The sequence below is a fragment of the Halichoerus grypus genome, chromosome 2 (assembly GCF_964656455.1).
Source record: "Halichoerus grypus chromosome 2, mHalGry1.hap1.1, whole genome shotgun sequence".
NCBI lineage: Eukaryota > Metazoa > Chordata > Mammalia > Carnivora > Phocidae > Halichoerus > Halichoerus grypus.
The window spans coordinates 185,890,509-185,911,082 of NC_135713.1; the positions used below are offsets into that span (position 1 = coordinate 185,890,509).

Here is a 20,574-nt window from a genome sequence, read left to right on the forward strand (position 1 = left end):
GGCCTTCATCAACATGGACATTAAAAGCAAACTGTTCTTACCCAAACCACAATAAAATGTCCCTTGCTTTGGGATGGGAAGAGTCCTGCCTGAAGATGTTAAATGACCGCTCTTAGAGTACCCTCTGCTGGCCAGCCTGCAGGCACAGCAGTGAGAGTGGCCCAGGAAGGCTTATCTGGGAGTGGCCTGACAGGTAGAAACAGCCAACCTGAGTCCGTCACTTGGCATCAGATAACCCAGGATAGACCCTCGTGGCAGGACCCTGCCGCTGCAGAAAGGCAGAAACGCCAACGTTGTACATGGCCCAAGACCTAGGGAGAAGCACACCAGCCTAAAAACACCAAGTCTTTTCGTCTCCGTTTTTTTTTTTTTTTAATTCTGCTATAAGATTTTATTGTGGATAAAAAGAAGGAAGCACCAGAGCTTTAATTACAAGAATTGCCTATTTTACTCAGTTTATGCCTTTGCTATCACAAAAACAAACTATTGCATCTACCAAGAGCGTCACGTATAATAGACTGGAGCTAGGCAAACATGAACATTGACGGCAAGACTACAGGGTACACTCTCATCTAGGTGCCTTGGATTTATGCGTGTAATATACCCCTAAGTGTGTAAACCTCAATAAAACTCAAAGCAGCTTTATTGAGCTGTACCCTGTGGTACGTTCAGAATCCCACATTGAAGAAATTATTCATTCCATTTTATTTTAAAACAAACAAAATAATAACATATGGTTTAAGCCACAAATGTGTCTTTGATCCCTTCCTCATATGAGGTGGCACCAGAATTCCGATGAAAATTGTTGCAAAATCTTTATTAAATGCCTAATCAAGCCAAACAGTTTTATTGTGTTTTGAAATGAACATCGGATGTCTCTCCATCCATTCCTTCCCCAGAGTACCCTGACTGCACTCCCCCATCCTGCAGAGACCCCTCAGCAGGGTTTCAGAGAGCCTTCTGTACTAGACATCCGAGAGCGAACATTCCCAGTTCCCCATTAAAATAAAAAACCAATCTCCCTCTCCTGCCCTGTGCTGCCCAGTGCTGTAATGTCTCAACATCCTCTCTGCAGTGACCCACTTTGAGGTCAGCCAGACTGCACAGTTACAGAATGACATGGTAACCCCGTGGCTCAGCCATTCCATTTGGTCTCGCACAACTGTTATATTTTTCTGTATCTCACTTTCCCTTCTTCCACTCTTGCCCGTTTTTCTCTTTACGAACAAACTTGTCTGACATTCTGCAGTGAGATCATGGGGGTGACGAGCTTCTGACAGCTCGGCTACCCTCCGGGAGCCACCATCGCTCCCAGGGCTCTGCACACCCTGGGGAGCCACAGGCTATCCCCCTGCCCTTTCTCTACTCAGGGAACAGTGCACGGGGTGCTGGCATTTCCTCTTCCACCTTCTTCTCAACCCTTCGCCTCTTGTGCTCATTCGCACACTCCTACTTTTCAGAGCTGCTTCATCCTGATCAAGTTTTATTGCAAGGAAGGATTTATGTTGATGGTTTAAACCTGACACAGTGCTAGTCTGGCCTTTCCTGTAGATTTCCTGGCACCAAGGCCCACATTAGAAATAACAGCACTTAACCCAGCGTTTCATTTTCTTTTGACATATCTTATTCTCATCCCTCCGCCTCCTTCTCCCTCTTCCCTTCCCTGCCTTATTCTTTCCTTTTTTCTCCCCATCTGGATTCATTCTCATCTCTGCCCTGGCAGATCTGAGCTCCTTAACCATTCCATGTGAAGAGGAGGAGGAAGAGGAGGAAGAGGAAGAGACGTATGATGATATCGATGGTTTTGATGCCCCAAATTCTGGTTCCCAATGCAGACCTGTCATCTTGCCTGGGAGTCTGGGGCTAAAAGAGCCCACAAAGGAGACAGAAGAAGATATTTATGAAGTCTTACCAGGTGAGAAATTTTGTCTTCTGATTATCTTCTATTAGTTTCAGAAATTCTTGACCTGGTGGAAGAATGTAAGTTTGAAACCTCCAGAGGAAGCCAAATCTCTGAAGAAAATAACATAGGGAAGCTTCAGTGGAGCTTCTATGATTCCCAGTACAAAAGCTCTCCCTTGCTCTGGGAGCAAGATGAATTGATCAGGGCATGTCTTTCACCTTTGCCATGCGAAGTAACTTATTACATATGTCAACAATAACTTAATTATTACATATGTCAACAAGGTTAAAGAGTCAAGTCTACTCATGTTGGCCTCCATTGGTTTACTCTGGATCTTGAGGTGGGTCATCAAAACTCTCTAGTTTCAACTTCTTTTCTGGGTAAATGTGAGAGTGAATAAAGTCGCCTCAAAATGATGAAGGTTATCAAAAGCCTAAAGGAGTACAAGTAAGTGCTGACAAACCTTGTCAGTAACCGAAGAAGACCCCGATGGAGTATAACCCATCAGTACCTGGTTCAGATATACCACAAATCTAATCGTCTCTCTCACACATAAACCTGTTTCCTCTGCCCACCATTACAGCAGGCCCATGTACATATTTCTTTTCTTCCAAAGGCATGATAACTGGCATCTCAAAAAATGTATAGTCATCACTGCTTCCACATAGCCCCTTCTTGTGGGAACAACAGCAGCTGTTGAACGGCGCGGAGCACAGTGGGGGTCAGACTGTGGAAAACCAAAGCCTGAGCCTCTTAATTGTGAGGTAGTTAGACCACAGGAACGCTGAATCTTCAAGTCCATTCAGAAAGATTGCTCCTGTGGAAATTTGCCAGGAGTTCAGTGCTCTGCTGAGAAATTCGAGTTAAGCTGAAATTTATAGCAATTTAAACCTCGATCCCAGATGAACTTAGGAACTAAGGTGAATCTAACACTCGGGCCCCTGAAGACAGGACTGGTTGCTAAAAAGCAGGGTCAGTAAGCAACTTGCATTTCAAGGCTTCCTAAGAAGGTCCAACCCTGTCCCAATGCTGCATTTGTCTCTTCCCTTGGGGGTGCGGGGGTGAGCCACGTCATTGCTTCCTGAGTCAAGGAGCCGGGCTGTGGCCCCATGTCTCCTTCTTGCTGAGGACTTCAGCTACTTCCCCATCCACCAGGGAGAGCCTGCTTCTTCTCCTAGCACTTCCAGCCTCTGCCAGTCCCGACTTCCCCAGCCTTTTTGTTGTGTTTTATTATGCAAATGGTATCTTGGTTGAGGTCGAGCCATTTCTTGTGTCTGAAGTTAAAAAAAAATGATAATTTCCTCAGCAAGTCATCGTCGTTAATGAAGTTTTACAAAAACAGATACAACCAAAGGAAAATAAAATTTCACAGGTGATAAATTTTTCCAATTTCCCTGGCAGAATTCGATAGGATTGTTAAATTAAGAGTGAAGGTGTCTGTTAGAAAGCAACGAGCAGTGATGGGTAATTTTATAGAGTGGAAAATTGAATCAAATTGCTACATTAAAACACAGCTCCTCTGAGAATCTTCCCTTTCACAGTCTGCTCCATTGCAACAGCAGGGTGCAGAAATGGATCTAATTCACAACACTCCCTTAAAGGAGATGTACTCCCCAACTTGGCCAGAATCTTCTTAGGGAGCTCACATTCTACTCACTCCCATCTAGGCTGGAGGAAATATCCGGGTGACACTCCACTTTGGGTTACAGCTGTGGAAGAGTGCTCTGGGAAAACCTCACTGAACCACTCAGCCTTCTGGGGAGCAAAGAAAGGCCTTTTCATGCACAGGTTTAGTTCTCAGAGGAACCAGAGAGGAGGGGGCTGATGCTCAGAGGCGCAGAGCAAAGGGCAGGAAAGAGAAGGAGCATCGGGAAATAAGATGATTTTGAGACCATCACCTTACCCCAGATGATGGGTCAATGAATGTATGACTGGCTTCTTAACGACCATCCTTCCCTTGCCTCCTCAACTCTTACCCTTGGCCATCCCGGCACTGCCGAGGGTCCCTGGGCATGCCTCCGAACTTTGCACCAGTTGAGATGTTAGAGTAGACTCTGGGGGCATGGACACTGGCCTGCTTTCCCGAGGAAAACCGCTTCGCCTATGCTCACAACTGTCCCCCGAAAGTGAGGAAGGCCACACTGCAGGAGATCCAGGGTGTCTTTCTTCATGTTAGGGAAACCGCAGCTAACTAACAGGTTCTTTCCCGAAAAGAACCATCTATCCATCCCAGTTTTTAGAGACAGCATTGGAGGTGGGCTATATTGGCATTTAATGATGATAAGAATATTTCAGCCCCGAGTCTCCATCCCCCAGCTTCCCACCCACGCCACTCAGCTTGTTGCTTCTGGAATTTTCTGTTCACTATACATGTGCCACAGTACCAGCCCTGGAGGAATTGGAAGGGAATGTGAGGGCAGCTGACAATGCCTACCCTCTGCTGCCATCTCACAAGATCTATGGAGCAGCCGCATGCAAGAGATAGCAAGGTATCGCAGGTAAAAGTGCTGGCTCTGAGTCAGAATGGACCTGCTCAGCCACCTGCTAGCTGTGAGACCTTGAGCAAGTGATTTGCCCTCTGTGTGTGTGATTTTCCCACCTGTACAATGGGGATAACAATAGTACCTGTCGTAGAGGGATGCTGTGAGAAGCCTAGAACTGGAGTGTGTAAAACACTTAGAATGGAACCCTGGCATACAGTGAGCACTCAGTAATGCTGGCCGTTAGTAACTTGGTGGTGTTTAAATAGGAAGGGTTACCTCCTTGAAAAATTGAGGGATGGCTAGTTCCCCACCTCCACCAACCAAACCTGAGACAGTCCAGTTGGACATTTTCAGCTATATGTATGAAGCAGGTGAAATTGAAAATCCTGAGCAGATGGAATGTGGAGCGCACCTTCTGCTCAGGCCCGTTTTTACTGCAAAGACAGGTGCTGGGTGGAGGGATGGCCAATGGTAACGTTGGATTGTGCTAACACTGCATACCCATCAAAAGTCAAATGATTTGGGCTTCTCACATTTGTTTCATTATAACAGGTAAATGTGCTTTGCAGAGAATACTTAGCATTGATGACTCTGCTACGGCTTCCTCTTTGGGCTGGGGCCTACACAAGCCCCATGGTCTCTATTGGAAGGCCACGTAAGTGAGATCTCCCTTCCAGAATATAATTTCAGTGGTCTTCCTAGTGGAGAGAAAAGTGCTTGTAACACATACCAAGTCAATACAAAAATGTTTTTTTCCTAATCAAAATAATGTATGGGTCATCAAATTAAATGCACTACATCACATTGATCATGGGATAATTAGCATTTGCTACGTGGCTGGCACCATCCTTCCCATGAGGGAAAATCAGAGCGCTCGAGGTTTTCAGCCAAGACCACAAAAATATTAGTCCTGGGTAATATGGTTTCAAGGTTGGTATCTGGTGGAATTTCTGAGCATCCGTGTTGAGCATATGGGGGCCCTTGATTTTTAAGATCTCATTTGCAGTAGATTAAACTATAGGGAACTACCACAAAGAAATACTAAAGCAATCTGTGGAAGATGGGAGGCTTTGCTGAGCTCTCTCTCACCCCTCCCCGGAAATTATTTTACAGGCTAGCACAGGCCCAGTTTTGTGATTCAGTATTCCATAAAAGGACAACTTTTATCACGTTTCACTTTGTCTAGGGCCTCAAAGCTGGAATCCAGCAAGGCGCCTGAGACCATTGTACAGCTTTAACTGGGGCCTTGTCACAGCTGCACTGACAACAGAATCTGGCTGTGTTCTCAGGAGAGATTTCAGGAGAGCAAACGGGAAGAGAGACAATGAGTTCTCCCTAGGAATTTCTGTGTGCATTCCGATGCTGCCCACACTGCCCCGGAGGGTTATTACAGACCCAGAAACCAGATTGCTTTATAATAAAGCATATAACTGGGTGGTTTTTTGTTTTTTGTTTTTTTAATTTGAGTCAAATGGAAACAAGCATTCTATGGAATTATTTTTTCCCCTTTCACTGTTGTCCAGACCCACAGGAAGAAGAAATGGTGAGAGTAGGTCTAAGGAAAGAAAAAAACAGACGCCAAAAACACAAAGTTTATGAAGAAAGGGATTTTCAGCTTCACAGAAAAGCAACAGCACTCCATGGGAGGGAGCTTCAAAGAGTCAAAGCCATCAGCAGGCCTGAGCTTCCTGGCCCTTTCTCTCTCTCACTCCCGTGCACACTGGGCCCCAGGCACCAGGTGTTGTTTGGCCCAGCACCAAAACCAGGATCATGCTGGGATTTTTTTCACCTAGAACATCCTCCCTGAGCTCAGCCTATGAAACCCTGCTCCTTCTGCTCAAACATGTCTCCTTAGTGACACCCTCCCAGATACTCAACTAGAATTGAGCTCCGTTTCAGCCCTTACCACAGTGATTTGTATTCAGGTCTTTCTCCTCCAATTAGTAGGTGCTCAATTATTACTTGTGAAATTAAATTCAGCGCATTCCAAGTGTTGCAGTTAGCACAAATTGGATTTGATATCATGTTCATCAAGACCCATACCACAGAGATAGGATGCAAATATTCTGAGGTAACAGTTGAGATTAAAAACTATACAACAGAGAATTAAGTGTGTTATTAGCATCTTGCTCATATTTTCTATGTGGTCTGAAGAGGTGCTGTAGCATCCACAGATTTATAGCATATCTGTGCCTGCCGTGGAGTGCTTTCCATTTCTACTTTCCTGCATGCTGTTTCTGTACTCCGAGTCTATCTGCATTTCTGTTGCATCTGTCACCAGAGCACCTTGACATCTGGTTGCACATTGATACATTTGGCATTTTTTAAGCTTCTGTCACCTTGCTTTGTTTGGGGGAAGTGATTTCCCTCTTTCTGATCCAGTCATTTTTTCCAGCGTTGTTCTCAGTTTAGCCGATGTCAGAGAAAGCACTTCAGAAAGGAGCCAGGTGTCATGGGAAGCTGGTTCCTCTCTGTGTCTCTGCGGTGAAGTCAGTGTCCTGTTCCTTTCAGCCTCTCATTAGTGTCCCTGACATTGTGCCAAGAGTGTTGATTGAAATCAACTCTCTGGATACTGAGGCTCATTTGTGATGCCCCATGGTTCTCTCACATGTTCGCACAGCTCACAGAATCTTCCTCAACTGTTTTCCCAGTTGAGATGAGATATTTGGGAATCAAGTAGAGCATTTAATGTAATAAGTGGACAGTAATCTTTAGAGGTTAATTTGTTTAAAATCTCTGTAAGGTTGGGGTCCCATATGCCCTGTTAGGAGCAAGGACCATTATAATCTATAACTGTTTAAAGTTGAGCTTGCACATAAATTTTAATTATCTCTTAAATGAAGATGTATTCCAGTAGATGTAATGCTAAAATGCCTAATAATATTCTTATAAAGAAGTTCAACAAGCTCTTTAGCCTAAAGAAAATTTTTTTTTCAAAATAATCTCTTTAAAATTGAAGGTTCATTTTACAGATGAAAAAGAGAGAGAGAGAGAGAGAAATCTAGCTGTTTAACCCACCCTCTTTTGTGAGCAAAGAGACATTTCTTTCTGGGGCCACGTAATTGGTTTTCTCGACTTTGGAGTTTGAAAGATGCCAGTTTGATCTTACTGAAGGATCCGAGGTAAAGTGTCCGCCTCTCTGCAGCTGGGAAGGTGCTGAGAACTGCTGTCTTGTACACCAGCTGTGGAGAGCATTGCCTTCCCTACGGGACGGAACCTCCATGCTCACACCTTCAAAGGCACAGCACCCAGCCTCTCACATCCGTAGCTAGGCTTCTTGACTTGAGCCCCCTTTCAGCCCCCCGGGAAGGTCAACATCAGATAGAACAGATGTGGGGATTAGAGCTATGGCCAACGTTCTGCTTTCTTTCTAGGTGACTCCACAGAGTATCTGGTCTGGAATTGAACGGCGTAGAACGGATTTTTATTTTTCCCATTTTTGTATCATGACTAGATTAAGTGCTGTTGCCTGAAAGGATAAAGGAATCAAGTTTAGTTTTCATTTTTACCATTGCAAATACATTTACATTCTCCTATTTTACAAATGCAAAGAGCAGGCAAGCCACTTTCAATAATTTATTTTAAAATCAATGCTAATGAGGTTATGTCTCGTCAGTGGCCGAGTTTTACAATAAAGTCTGATTTATTTAGAAAAGATCTTTGGTGTAGCTTCCCATCTAATGGTGGTGGGAAGGAGGTGGAGTCACAGGCACGGTGACCCTCCAACTTCGGATCCAATTTGTAATTCACAGCGGAGATCTGACCCAATTTACATTGATTAGAATTGGGAGGAAGAGACATCTGGGCACAGACAGCCGAGGTAGAATAAACCGTCTCTGCAAAAGTGCCTAAGCACAGCAAATTATTGGTCTTTGTGATTGAGTTGTTTGGTATCAGCAGAAGAGATGCTCCCTGTCCAAATTATCGGGTATCTCTAAAACTGAGGCCGTACCAACTCTTCTTTTAATGTTTTCAATCCTGTGAAATTGGTCCCATGTCAAAAAGGAAAAGCATCAGGGCAGAGGAAGGAAGGAAGTGGGCAAGTAATAGGAAGACAATGTGCAAAGAATGATGTTTGACATGATTTATTTCAGCAAGGTCTATCTCCGATATTTGATTTCACTCCTCCATTATCTCACATCTTTATTCCTCATCGCGGGGGGGGGGGGGGTTGGGGGGCCACTACAGGTGGTCAGTAGGAAATTCTCTGTTGTGAGGCCATACATGAAGGTAAGAAGAGTTGAGTTCTTTCCCCACAGAATCTTGTAGGGCAAATATACATTACATATATGATAATTTTTTAATCTGGGTGACATATGACTCATTTCCCTAGAATATCAATCCCTTAATTTTTATTTTTTGCAGGGAAATTGTATCATTTTAATGTGAAATCGATTACTTCTTTAATGTTCTATAGTGCTCTAACGTTTGTTTGTGCTGTTTCTTCTTACTTATGAGCTCAGAGTTTACCTCCCCCATTCTGACATACCAGAATTCATATTGCTCTATAAAACTTATATTTAAAAAAAAAAAAAAAAGGAACTGTCCCCAGGCCATCTCCTCAAAAGTTTCATTTAGTGGCATAACTATGGGGAAACAAGCCAGGTAAGTGCCCCAAGACCCAGGAAGAGAAAGTAAATGTGGACCAAAAAAAACCTAAGTATTCAATCCTCAAAATGTTGCTTATTATGCCCCATTCATTGTGTGTGTGTGTGTGTGTGTGTGTGTGTGTGTGTGTGTGTGAGAGAGAGAGAGAGCATGCGCAGAGATGATGAAAAGGAGAATAGCAACTGTGTTTTTGCTCATCTTACTCCACATAGAAAATGGCTTATGGGCGCCTGGGTGGCTCAGTCGTTAAGCGTCTGCCTTCGGCTCAGGTCATGATCCCAGGGTTCTGGGATCGAGTCCCACATCGGGCTCCCTGCTCGGCAAGAAGCCTGCTTCTCCCTCTCCCATTCCCCCTGCTTGTGTTCCTGCTCTCGCTGTCTCTCTGTCAAATAAATAAATAAAATCTTTAAAAAAAAAAAAAAAAAAAAAAGAAAATGGCTTAATATGAGTCTGGTATTCATGCTTTCTTTGTAAAGACCCAATTCCCATGGTTTCAGGTAGTATGAAGTCTGAGATGAAACAGGTTAATGAGGGTAAGAAACAGGCCAATCATGTTGTGACTTTGACCATATAAACACTTGATTGGAGTTAGACAACAGCACTGACTTAGAACCCATTGTGTACCTGCAGCAGTTAATTAAAAGACCATTCCAACTGCCCTCAGGAGCTTACACTCTAATGAACAAGGCAGGCTGAATAACAACAGTAAAAAGATAACTATAAGCCCTAAGTACTAGGAACGTAAAATTACCTACATGACCAGCTTCTGCTACAGCTGAACAAAACTTGATACATTAAGGACTAATTAATCATGGAGCTTTTAAACACATGCTTAGCCACACACACACACACACACACACACACACGCACACACACACCCATAACTCTGGATGCTTACATAGAAACAATACATTTAGAAGAGAATTCTAGAAGGAGAGGAGAAATAGAGCTTGAGGGAAAGGATCAGGATTCTAGTGATAGGTGCCTAAATAATCCAGTGGATTGAAAACTCCACAAGGGCATGGACCCTGCCAGTCTTGTCCATTGCTGGGCCTCCAGTTCCTAGTGTAGCACCTTGCATATAGTAAGCGCTTAAAAACGTTTATGAATGAATGAATGGGGAGGGAAGGAGAGGGCCAGTTTGAAGATGCAAGATGATTTAAAAAAAAAAAAAAAGAAGAACAATTATTGCCTTGAAAAGAGCATGATGAGAAAGAAGACCCACCAGTATAAAGAGCATAAGACTATCAACCACTAATTGCTAATGCTGATCATGTTTATCCCCTCAGATGAAGAGCATGATCTAGAAGAGGATGAGGATGGCACTCCACATAAAGAAGGTATGAGAGCCTCACAAATATATAGGTACTGGGTAGGACGTTCAGGCTTCTGACTGGAGAAGGCACTTTTGTTCAGACTACAAATATTACTGGGCTCACTAATTAAGAGAGTACTGGTGTGCCAACCTCAAAAGCCCCAGATAAGATGACTGGACAGGTAAATATTTCAACCTTCAAAGCAGCCACTCACCTTAATTAATGTTCCCAGAACAGCTAAGATTTATCCTAGAGAGGGTAAGAAACCAAACCGGATATTTATGTTTTCCTATCAGTATTTCCTAAATCAGTACAGTGAAAATAGAATTGCCTCATCTCTAAGAGATCAAAGGATTGAGAATGGAAAGAATGGAAATGTCTCCTCTCGGAGAGGCCGGAGATTGCAAGTTCAGAGGGGAATGGAAATGTGTCAGATCTGAAAAGTGAACCTGGGGTGAAGGATAGAACTCCTTGGTGATGCTGACTTCTGATGGCCTGGTTTGATTCCAGGCACATCTGGAAATGAATATGTAACAGGTTTGTTGAATACAAAATTACATCTTATTCATCCCAGACTGTTAACCATGCTTCAGGCAGTTAGTGAGCCCATCCTTTTCTAAGGTCAGATGCCCCTCCAAAGCCTCTTTAAGTGAACCAAGGACCTATTCCACCCTTGTCAGTGAAGGAATGTGAACTGCAAGGGCCACCTCAAGGACATTCATCTCATCAGCAGAGCCTAAATTGTGGCTGATATAGACACTAGCTGATTTTTTTCTTAGAGATTCTATGAAAGTCTTAAACCTAGGAGTTCTTCCCAGCTCTCCCTCCCTGGTCCTTCCCCATTTCCCTGGCCCTTCCTTTTCCCGTTCTCCTCTCTCTTCTCGTTTTTTTTGCTGTTTCTTCTCTTCGTTATCCACTCGGTAAGGCCCCCTTCTCCTAAGGTTCGTGTTCTAAGGGAAGTGGATATGTAACAGTTTTAGTGAAGGACCTAACTTCGTCAATGCCCAACTTCTCCCAGGGAGAAGAGGCAGTATCAGAAGTCAGATGCCAGAGCAGGAGAGAAAGAAAGAACTGTCACAAGTGTGGTCCAGGATTAGCATAGCTTCCAGTGAGCACCTCGTAACAATGAACCCATATAATTAAGTCCATTCTGAAACCTATTTTCTACTGTTTCCTACTCGATGTGCAGAATTCCAACAGAAAATCTGTTTTCTGACCAACGTATGTCCCATGTTTTTTCTCAAGCAACTTCTATCACCAGTGCAGGAAAGAGACGCTTCATATAGACAGATTGGGTGGAATAACTATAAACTTCCTGTGGCCAACTTTATAGTAAACTCCATTCAGGAAGCAGCAGTCTCTGGCAAAAGTCTAAAATTCAGTTTCAGACTCCTCCCTCATCACATTTCCTCGTTCAACCTTTCTTTCTGAGGTTCTATCTTGGGTGGGGGGATGAGGAGGGGAGATTTATTTCTTAACTGTTTCAACAGCTCTATTTCAAGTAAGTTAAAAAAAAAAAAAAAACCTTTTGTTCCTCATGCTTCCTTCTGCCAAAATAGGTGTTGTTAAAGTGTAGTGAACTCTAAATATGTTTCTATGGTATACTTCCCACCAGTTATAATGATTGGTGACTTGGTGATTAAAAAACAGAGGACTTTTTGGGGTGCCTGGGTGGCTCAGTCATTGGACGTCTGCCTTCGGCTCAGGTCATTATCTCGGGGTCCTGGGATCGAGCCCCACGTCGGGCTCCCTGCTCAGTGGGAAGCCTGCTTCTCCCTCTCCCTCTCCCCCGGCTTGTGTTCCCTCTCTCACTGTGTCTCTCTCTCTGTCAAATAAATAAATAAAATCTTAAAAAAAAAAAAAAACAGGACTTTTTGCTCTCTCTGCAGAATCTGAGGCAGGAATTTTTATTATTTGTGTTTACTTATTTATTTATTGAATTTATACAGCGCCTTTTCTCCAAAGGAGCTATAGAAATGGCAACAAATATGGAGCATCCAAATGTCATCACTTAGCTTTATAACAATAAAATGTACAGGTCCAAGGAAAGGGTAGGCAGGCCCATGAAGGCATATAAAAGGGAACTCTAGGACAATGTGAATTCTTATGTAACAGACAAGCTACACAAGTTCGGTTCACTTAGTTTTTTTCTCAAGTGTCACATGTCTTTGGCAGAGTTTGGTGGGAGCAGGGCGGGGGGTGGTGTTTTCTCCTAAAAGATATTATGGCTAGCAGGGTTACCTTTTTTTTTTTTTTAAGATTTTATTTATTTGACAGAGAAAGACACAGCGAGAGAGGGAACACAAGCAGGGGAAGTGGGAGAGGGAGAAGCAGGCCTCCTGCAGAGCATGGAGCCCGATGCAGGGCTCGATGCAGGGCTGAATCCCAGGACCCTGGGATCATGACCCGAGCAGAAGGCAGATGCTTAACGACTGATCCACCCAGGCGCCCCATATCAGGGTTACCTTTAAAATCCACATACTCTTCTCCAGAACTCTTCCAGGGATCCTGTTCCCAGAAATGCTGTGCTTTCCCATGATAGAATTACTAACATTTTTAAAGCCCAACTAGATCTTATCAGAAGAGGGGGGAAAAAAGGAATTCAGTTTATCCTCATTGGGTGTTAATGACCCTGTAAGATGTAATTTCTTTTATTTTATTCTGTTACCTAGAAAATCTATCACAGCCTTGTAGTATTGATTGTTCAATCTATAAAGAGCTCAGTTTACAGCATGACTGTTAGTAACAGGGTTATTTTAATGAGTGAGTCTTCAACACCTCAGATTCTCACTAAATTGCAACCCATCAGCCTAACAGTCTAACACTAAGTGTCTTCCGTGATGAGAGTTTATCTCCCTTCCCTATCATGAGAAGGTAATGTCCAGGTAACCAAAAAGAAAACTCGTTCTGTGTTGTTTATACAAAAACTCGTGTCCATTGGCTTGGGTCGGCCATGTCAAATAAAAAGCCGAGCTGGAGGCACAACTCATCCTTAGATACATCAAATATCTGACCAAGGAAGATCTCCAAACAGGTTATTTTCACTCTAAAATCGTGGGCAAACTCAGCCAAAAAGGAGCCCACAAGCGGTAATTTCTGCAGGGCAGAAATGTGGTCACTGATGAGCTTCCACCACTAAGGCACCTTTCCATGTTAGTGCATATACCAGTGGAGTGATTCCACGAAAGAAACAGGGAAGCCACAGAGGGCTTTGCAACTCTTACTTTTTGAAACCTGTTTCCCAAGACCAAACATAAGTTGAGCATCAGCCAGCTACAATTTTGGCCCAATAAAAGGAGCATAGGAGATGAAGATCAGGATCTGTGAGTGTTCTCCATCCAGTTCAAGATCATACTTACAACATTAAGGACCATAGAAATTTCAAAACTCAAGATTAAAGGGCTATGAAAACAAGCAAATGGTAATGTTCAGCAGCTCTTCCTGTTCTAGTGTCTTAGCCAGCGGAGCTTGGCAAATTTCTTTTTTTTTTCTTTTTTTTAAGATTTTATTTATTTATTTATTTATTTGAGAGAGGGTGCATGAGCGTGGGGAAGGGGCAGAGGGAGAGGGAGAAGCAGGGAGCCCCACGCAGGGCTCGATCCCAGGACCCTGAGATCATGACCAGAGCCAAAGGCAGACGCTTAACTGACTGAGCCTCCCAGGCATCCTGGCAAATTTCTTTATGCCTTTCGTTCTGAAACAGTAAGGTATTGGACTGAGTCTGTTTTAATGGACTGAACATGGTGGACTTCTCCAGCCTGGCTTAGAAAATATTCCAATTCCCTTCCAGTGGGTCACTGCTTTGGCCTTCTATGTCCATTTCTCACCTACCCATGGTCTAGCAAGGACTGGGTTTATCCGTCTTCTCATTCTGTCTCTCTTTTCCATAATTTGTTAAGTAGTTGCTCCCATAACCAGGCCTCATTAGCACAGCCCCTTGGTTCATCAAGCAAATGTAAACAACATGCTGACCTGCCTTTTAGCCTCTTTTTCTTGGTCACAACTTGAATTCTGGAGCTACCCAGTGTCTCCCAAACAAAAGCCCAAGGTGACATATGAATTCTGGAAGGAACACAGTCAAGTTCTGTTGTCTCTAAGGAGGAGGACAGGCAAAAAGGTATCCTGGTCCTTTTTACCTTAGAACTCTCCATGTCATAGAGGCTCATTTTCAAATTCTGACCCTGTCAACAGTAGTACCAACCTGGCCTCCTTTACAGGAGAAATGACTATTACTGGTTATAAAGAACTTGGTGTGCAATGGCAAATGCTTTGCAATAAATACCTAGAGAAGAGAGAAAACAATATATTTTTAAACTTAGACTATTGCTATTCTTCCTCTGACATTTTGTTTGCTGGGAGCTTAGCTTCTCTTACATGGGATAAAGAAAATAAGATGCTGCCCCCCCTTTTTTTTCTCTAGAAAAAGTCCTTCTCAGCTCTGCTTGCAATTTAAATGCAGTGATCATACCCATTAGCTTCTCTATCATTGTAATTGTTGTTAATTGTTATAACTGTTTTAGTTATTAGTGGTGTCATTATTGCTCTAGGTCCTCTGTCTGTTTTATGCTGAATATATTAGTGCTTTGCTTTTGAATTACCAGGCTTTATTTAGTGTAGAGTTACGTTTTTTTGGAGAGACATTGAGAAATGCTGGCATTAAGCTTTATTCTTTTGTTTTTCATTCCAAATGGACAGACTGGAAAAAAAATAATTAGATGGAATAATGTCCTCAAAATGAGAATGAGGATGCTTTGAATTAATTAAATGGTCAGAATGCTGCACCATGTCTGATCTCAGACTGCTGCTAGAGTCGTGTAAACCTAAAAGAACCTCAGTCCAGTCCACAGAGGAAATCCTCTCTCAGGCTCCCAATTCCTCACTGGTCTAAAGACATCAGTCTCCTCAGGCATTCCCCTGTTTATGACCTGGGCAAATTTAGAGAGAAGCTGGACTGCCCCGGCAAACTTCCAGGCCTTTAAGCTCTTCCAGAGGCAAAGGGTCAGGAATGAAGCCCTCCTCCACCTTACCTCGTCCCCTCTTCAAGATCTTTAAATAACACCCGCTCTCAGTCAGGTGTTTATAACACAACCAAAGCTTCCGGGAAGCCTTCCGTGAAGTTAGCTTCCCTGTTCTACACAGCACCCTCAACTTCCCCTTTGAAGACATATCACAATCGTAGATAAGTAAATATCTGTACGACTCTGTTTCCCAGTACCTCCCCCACTGGACAGTAGCCCAAAGAGCAGGGACGGTGTGTGGCCAATGTGGAATTCCCAGCATCCCGCATGGTCCCAGGCACTTCGTAAGCGCTGTGGACGTGTCTGTTGAATGCTAAGGAATGAATGTAGAGAAGTTGTGTGCACACATACACATAAATGCAAGTCACACCTATATTAAACAGGGAGTCTGCAATACCGAGTCCAATCTTGTCCAGTTAAAGCGTTCCTCCTCACTGAATTCCCTAGTACCAGAATACCTCTGTCTGGACAGCAAGTCCCCATGTTTAGCCCTTCATTCTGCTTATTTTTCGAAGCCGTCCTTTTATGGTTCTAGTTCTGACAATTCTGGTTCTTGGGCTAGGTAAACTATCTGCCAGATTCCTGAGCTCTATCTTCTTTTAGCCTTTAGCTTATGAAGAACCAAAGGCATTTTCTATATTTTTTCTTGGAAGGCTCTTGTTTTCTTCCTAGCTTCTTGCTTTCGCTATGATCTATATTGCTTTTAGAATAGGTATATTTCCAGTTATTCTCCTCTGGTGTCTTATATGCCAATATCAAGTCACTTTTTACATATATACCCAAAAAGTACTTGTAATCTTAGGAGCATTTCCAGGCAAATGGGGAGCAGTATCCCACAGTGACCATCTGCTAAGTTAGACAAAGCCAAGACAGCTTTGCCAGTCTTCTTATCATTCAGAAATACCAAGCTGTGCTTTACAAATCTATTTTTAGAAATTATTTTCTCTATAACATATAAATGCATGAAGAATATTGACGTCAATATGCGTTTCATTTCTGGGATGCCTGGATGGCTCACTCAGTTAAGCATCTGCCTTCAGCTCAGGTCATGATCCCAGGTTCCTGGGATCAAGCCCCACATTGGGCTCCTTGCTCAACAGGGAGCCTGCTTCTCCCTATCCGTCTGCCGCTCCCCCTGCTTGTGCTTTCTCATTCTCTCTCTCAAATAAATAAATAAATAAAATCTTTAAAATATATGTATATATAGGGACCCTGAGTGGCTCAGTCAGTTAAGCGTCTGCCTTCGGCTCAAGTCATGATCTCAGGGTCCTGGGATCAAGTCCTGCACTGGGCTCCTTGCTCAACGGGAGAGCCTGCTTCTCCCTCTGCTTGCCGCTCCCCCTGCTTGTGCTCTCTCTCTCTCTGACAAATAAATAAATAAAATCCTTAAAAAAAAAAAAAAAAAAAAAATATATATATACACTTTCATTTCTAATTTTGTCAAAATCTTCAGGTGATTAATCAATTCCATTATAACTAAAAATACATTAATATATCCTCTGGGAAAACTATTTTCACTCTTCAGGGACTGATATTTCTCTACTATTTCATGCCCCGGTATCCCCCAAAATACATGCCTTGTCTTTCCAATAGTTAGCATTTTTCTCCCAATGTATTTTTCTTCTGAACACATTCTTTTTTTTTTTTTTTTAAAGATTTTATTTATTTATTTGAGAGAGAGAATGAGATAGAGACAGAGAGAGCATGAGAGGGGGGAGCATCAGAGGGAGAAGCAGACTTCCTGCTGAGCAGGGAGCCCGATGTGGGACTCGATCCCGGGACTCCAGGATCATGACCTGAGCTGAAGGCAGTTGCTTAACCAACTGAGCCACCCAGGCACCCTCTTCTGAACACATTCTTAACTAATGGTTTCCAGTGTGGTTGTCTTGTTTGCTGCCCTCTGTTGTTTACTGCATATACAAACAATTACCTTCATAAAAGAAAACATGCTCATTTCTGTATGGTTAACATGTTTACTTCTGTTTGCAGCATCTGAGTCTTAATTAAATAGATCTGTCCCTCCTTGGTTTTTGTGCACTTTAAGATTCCTACTGAAGTTCTTTTCCAGATACACACAGGGATCTTGTTTTCCTGTGCCTTTATTATTTGAATTGCTGATAAGTTAGGAACAAGTTTTTTAGAAAGTAAACATAGCCAGTGCGTCTGTCCACCCACACTGCCCACCTGCCTTCCCCCATCTATTCCCATCCTCAGTGACCAGCACTATCATTCCTCATGGGAGGGTCAAAACAAAGGGAAAGGTAGAAACTGGTACAAATAGGATCCCCAAAAGTCACTTGAATTTTAATTAGAACCCAGGACTCCTGACTCCCATCAACAAGAATCTCATCTTTGGTAGGTTCTTTGCTGACCGCTCTCCCCCGTAGCATCCGAAGGAACGGAAGCACAGCCACATCATCCCTGGTCCAGTGGGCATCCGCTCTCCTGCCATTCAAATCCCCAGGTCCTCTCCTACTTTGCGCTCTAGTGTTTAACCTTTCCGGGTAGAAGAAGATCAATACAGATTCTTCATTGCTAAGAATCGATGGCTGTCCTGTGGCATCACTGCCATCTAGTCTTGCTGAGAAGCCCAGTAAATCTCTCCAGCTGCTTCGAAAGCTTGGTTTGTCGTCTTCAGTTGCTTTCATTTTTAATGCAGATCACTTTGGTTTCTGTCCCCCTGGGGGCTTGCAGATAAATCTTGGCAGGCATGTTCAGGGTCTACAAATGAGATGCTGGAAAAGGGCCAGCCCACCCAGAATTTAGTTGTAATGGATGAGACACCCCCCTTGGTTCCACTTAAAGACTGGGCTATTCGTAACCGTATTTATTGGGGGATTACCTCACACAGAATCTGGGTGGGAAGTGCCCAGGATGAAGTTCCTGTGTAACAGAAGAGACCGATGTGTGAGATTGTGATGCAGACACAAGCTGGCTGACTCAGCCTCTCTGTAAATAGGCAGAAGTTGGAGACTTACCCCATTCCTTCAAATGCATTTTGAAGACAAGCGCTGGATAGTTTAGATGCCCTGGATCAAGAAAATTTGGCAGGAAATCTCTGCACTGCTTACTTACAAACCAAGTAAAAAATTACCTGCCTGTTTTTCTTTTGTTAATAAATGAATGTATTTATCATATTATTGAATAACATCTGACTTAGGGTGATCTGTAAATATTTAATATTAGTTAATGATCTCCTTTTCCCACAGTCCTTTGCTCATGCTGAGTGTTTGGCTGTTTCTTTCCCCCCACCCCCCGGAATCCTAGGTTTCCTAGGGGCAATATTAGAACCCTGGTTTCCACTTGCAGTAAATATGTGGGCTCCATGGAAAAAGACGGAGTCCTTTTAACTTTGATTTCTCCTCTCTTTGACCAGTGGACTATACCAGTTATTACCAGGGCCTATGGGATTGCCATGGTGACCAGCCAGACGAACTGTCCTTCCAAAGGGGTGACCTCATCCGAATTCTGAGCAAGGTAAGGACATAGAGTGTGGGGTCTGGATCAAAAGTCAATTTTGGGGAGGCGCCTGGGTGGCTCAGTCAGTTAAGCATCCGACTCTTGATTTTGGCTCAGGCCTTGACCTTACAGTTGTGAGAGGGAGCCCTGCGTTGGGCTCCACATTGGGTGTGGAGCCTGCTTAAGAGTCTCCCTCTCTCTCCCTCTCCTCCTGCCCCTCCCCCCTCTAAAAAAATCGATTTTTTCACTCTCAATGATGTAGTCACCATAACCAAAATTATTCCATGTCATATATTTCTCTTGTGTGCATTACATGGCTCCCTCACACATAAAGTAAATTCCCATTGATTTATAATTGTTAGGGAAAAGTTTAATTGAAAATTCAGATTCAGGAACTAATTTTCAAATTTAAAAATGCAATAAAGTAGATAATAACACTAAAACCATGCCAATCAATTTATTCTTTTTAGGGTCTTGTGGTACTTAAAAGGTCATCATTATGTACATAATTTATTACTGTATAATTCTCTTGAAAACACTCAGTCTTGGTAAACCATCTTCTTATGTCATTGACAGATAAACAAGACCGTAATATAATTATGATGGGGGGGCAGTCAGAGCTAGTTGGCTCAGTCGGTTTGAACAAGTGCTGATAAGATCAAGATAGTGAATCCAACCCCACAAGAGCCAGCTAACTTTATTCTCTTCCTCAGTCATAAAGTTAATGCCTAGCCCCAACTAACCATCTCACAAGTAGTGTTGTTGATCATAAAACAATTGGGAAAAAATAAAAGGATAGATTATTGCAGATCCATCACTAATGTGAGGATGATTCAGAACTCACAGGCTACCATTTGATGGTTCAGTATCATCATCCTTTGTAAAGAAAGATTATACATATTCTATATAGGTGGGCTAAGAAAACAGGTTCTGAAGTAACTTACTAAAAAGTTCTTTATGAGGTCGGTCAATATCTACAAGCACATTTTTTAAATAAGCACCTTTTGCTCTTTAATTAATGAGTATGTGGATTCCATAAAGGTAAATTGAAAACCCATTGTGTTATTAACCCATCATTTGCCATTTATCTTTATTCTGTCCATGGCCAAGGGTTTGTCTCGATTTGAAAGATACCATAAGGTCCTCAGGAAACAGACCAGGGCTGACTTAAGGTAACTTTCAGGGGTTGAAACAAGTCCCCTTGGAACAAGGACCAAATTCAGACCCAACCTTTTGCAAAAGAGTAGGAAGCCTGCAAGCCCTGCTGACTGCGATCACAGTCTTCTAGTGGTTTCTTCCAGAGTCCTAATTCAGCTCCATCCTAGTGCCATTCTGGTGCAGCTCTAATACACCAAGAATAAATTGGAAGCAAAGAAGGGAGTGGACATTGGCCTGATTGGTATTTCAAATGCCCGAAAGCAAGGTTTGCCTTGTAATAGAATTTGTGTACATTACCACACCGGCATTACAGGGGTAATCGAGTTATCCACTCAGGTGTGACCAGGCCTCTGTTTGCCCAGAGCCTGCAGGTGAACAAATTAACTGTTTACATTGTCTGAGGTGCCTGCAGCAGGAGGGGGGGCGGAGAACAGAGCCAGACTGTCTGCTGGCCTTCTCTCTCGGTCATGATTATTTTGTTTGTTTTGCATGTCTTTTGCCTTTGTTAATGGCTTCTCACTGGGGGTCCCTTTCCTCCATTTAGAAGGGGCTGTGTGGTGACTTGCCCTGAAGTACAGAGCTATCTGCGGGTACCATGGCTGTCGTATTTTTAAGAGATACCAGAGAAC

The 20,574-nt window shown here is 43.1% G+C and overlaps 1 protein-coding gene across 1 annotated transcript in view; it reads left to right on the forward strand.

Annotated features, from left to right (window-relative positions):
- Positions 1 to 20,574, forward strand: part of SKAP1 (src kinase associated phosphoprotein 1) — a 271,214-nt gene that overhangs the window by 229,782 nt on the left and 20,858 nt on the right. The window contains exons 9-11 of the mRNA XM_078065633.1: positions 1,724 to 1,915; positions 10,284 to 10,334; positions 18,705 to 18,805. Coding sequence (XP_077921759.1) covers positions 1,724 to 1,915; positions 10,284 to 10,334; positions 18,705 to 18,805 — 344 coding nt within the window. The remainder of the gene's footprint in view (positions 1 to 1,723; positions 1,916 to 10,283; positions 10,335 to 18,704; positions 18,806 to 20,574) is intronic.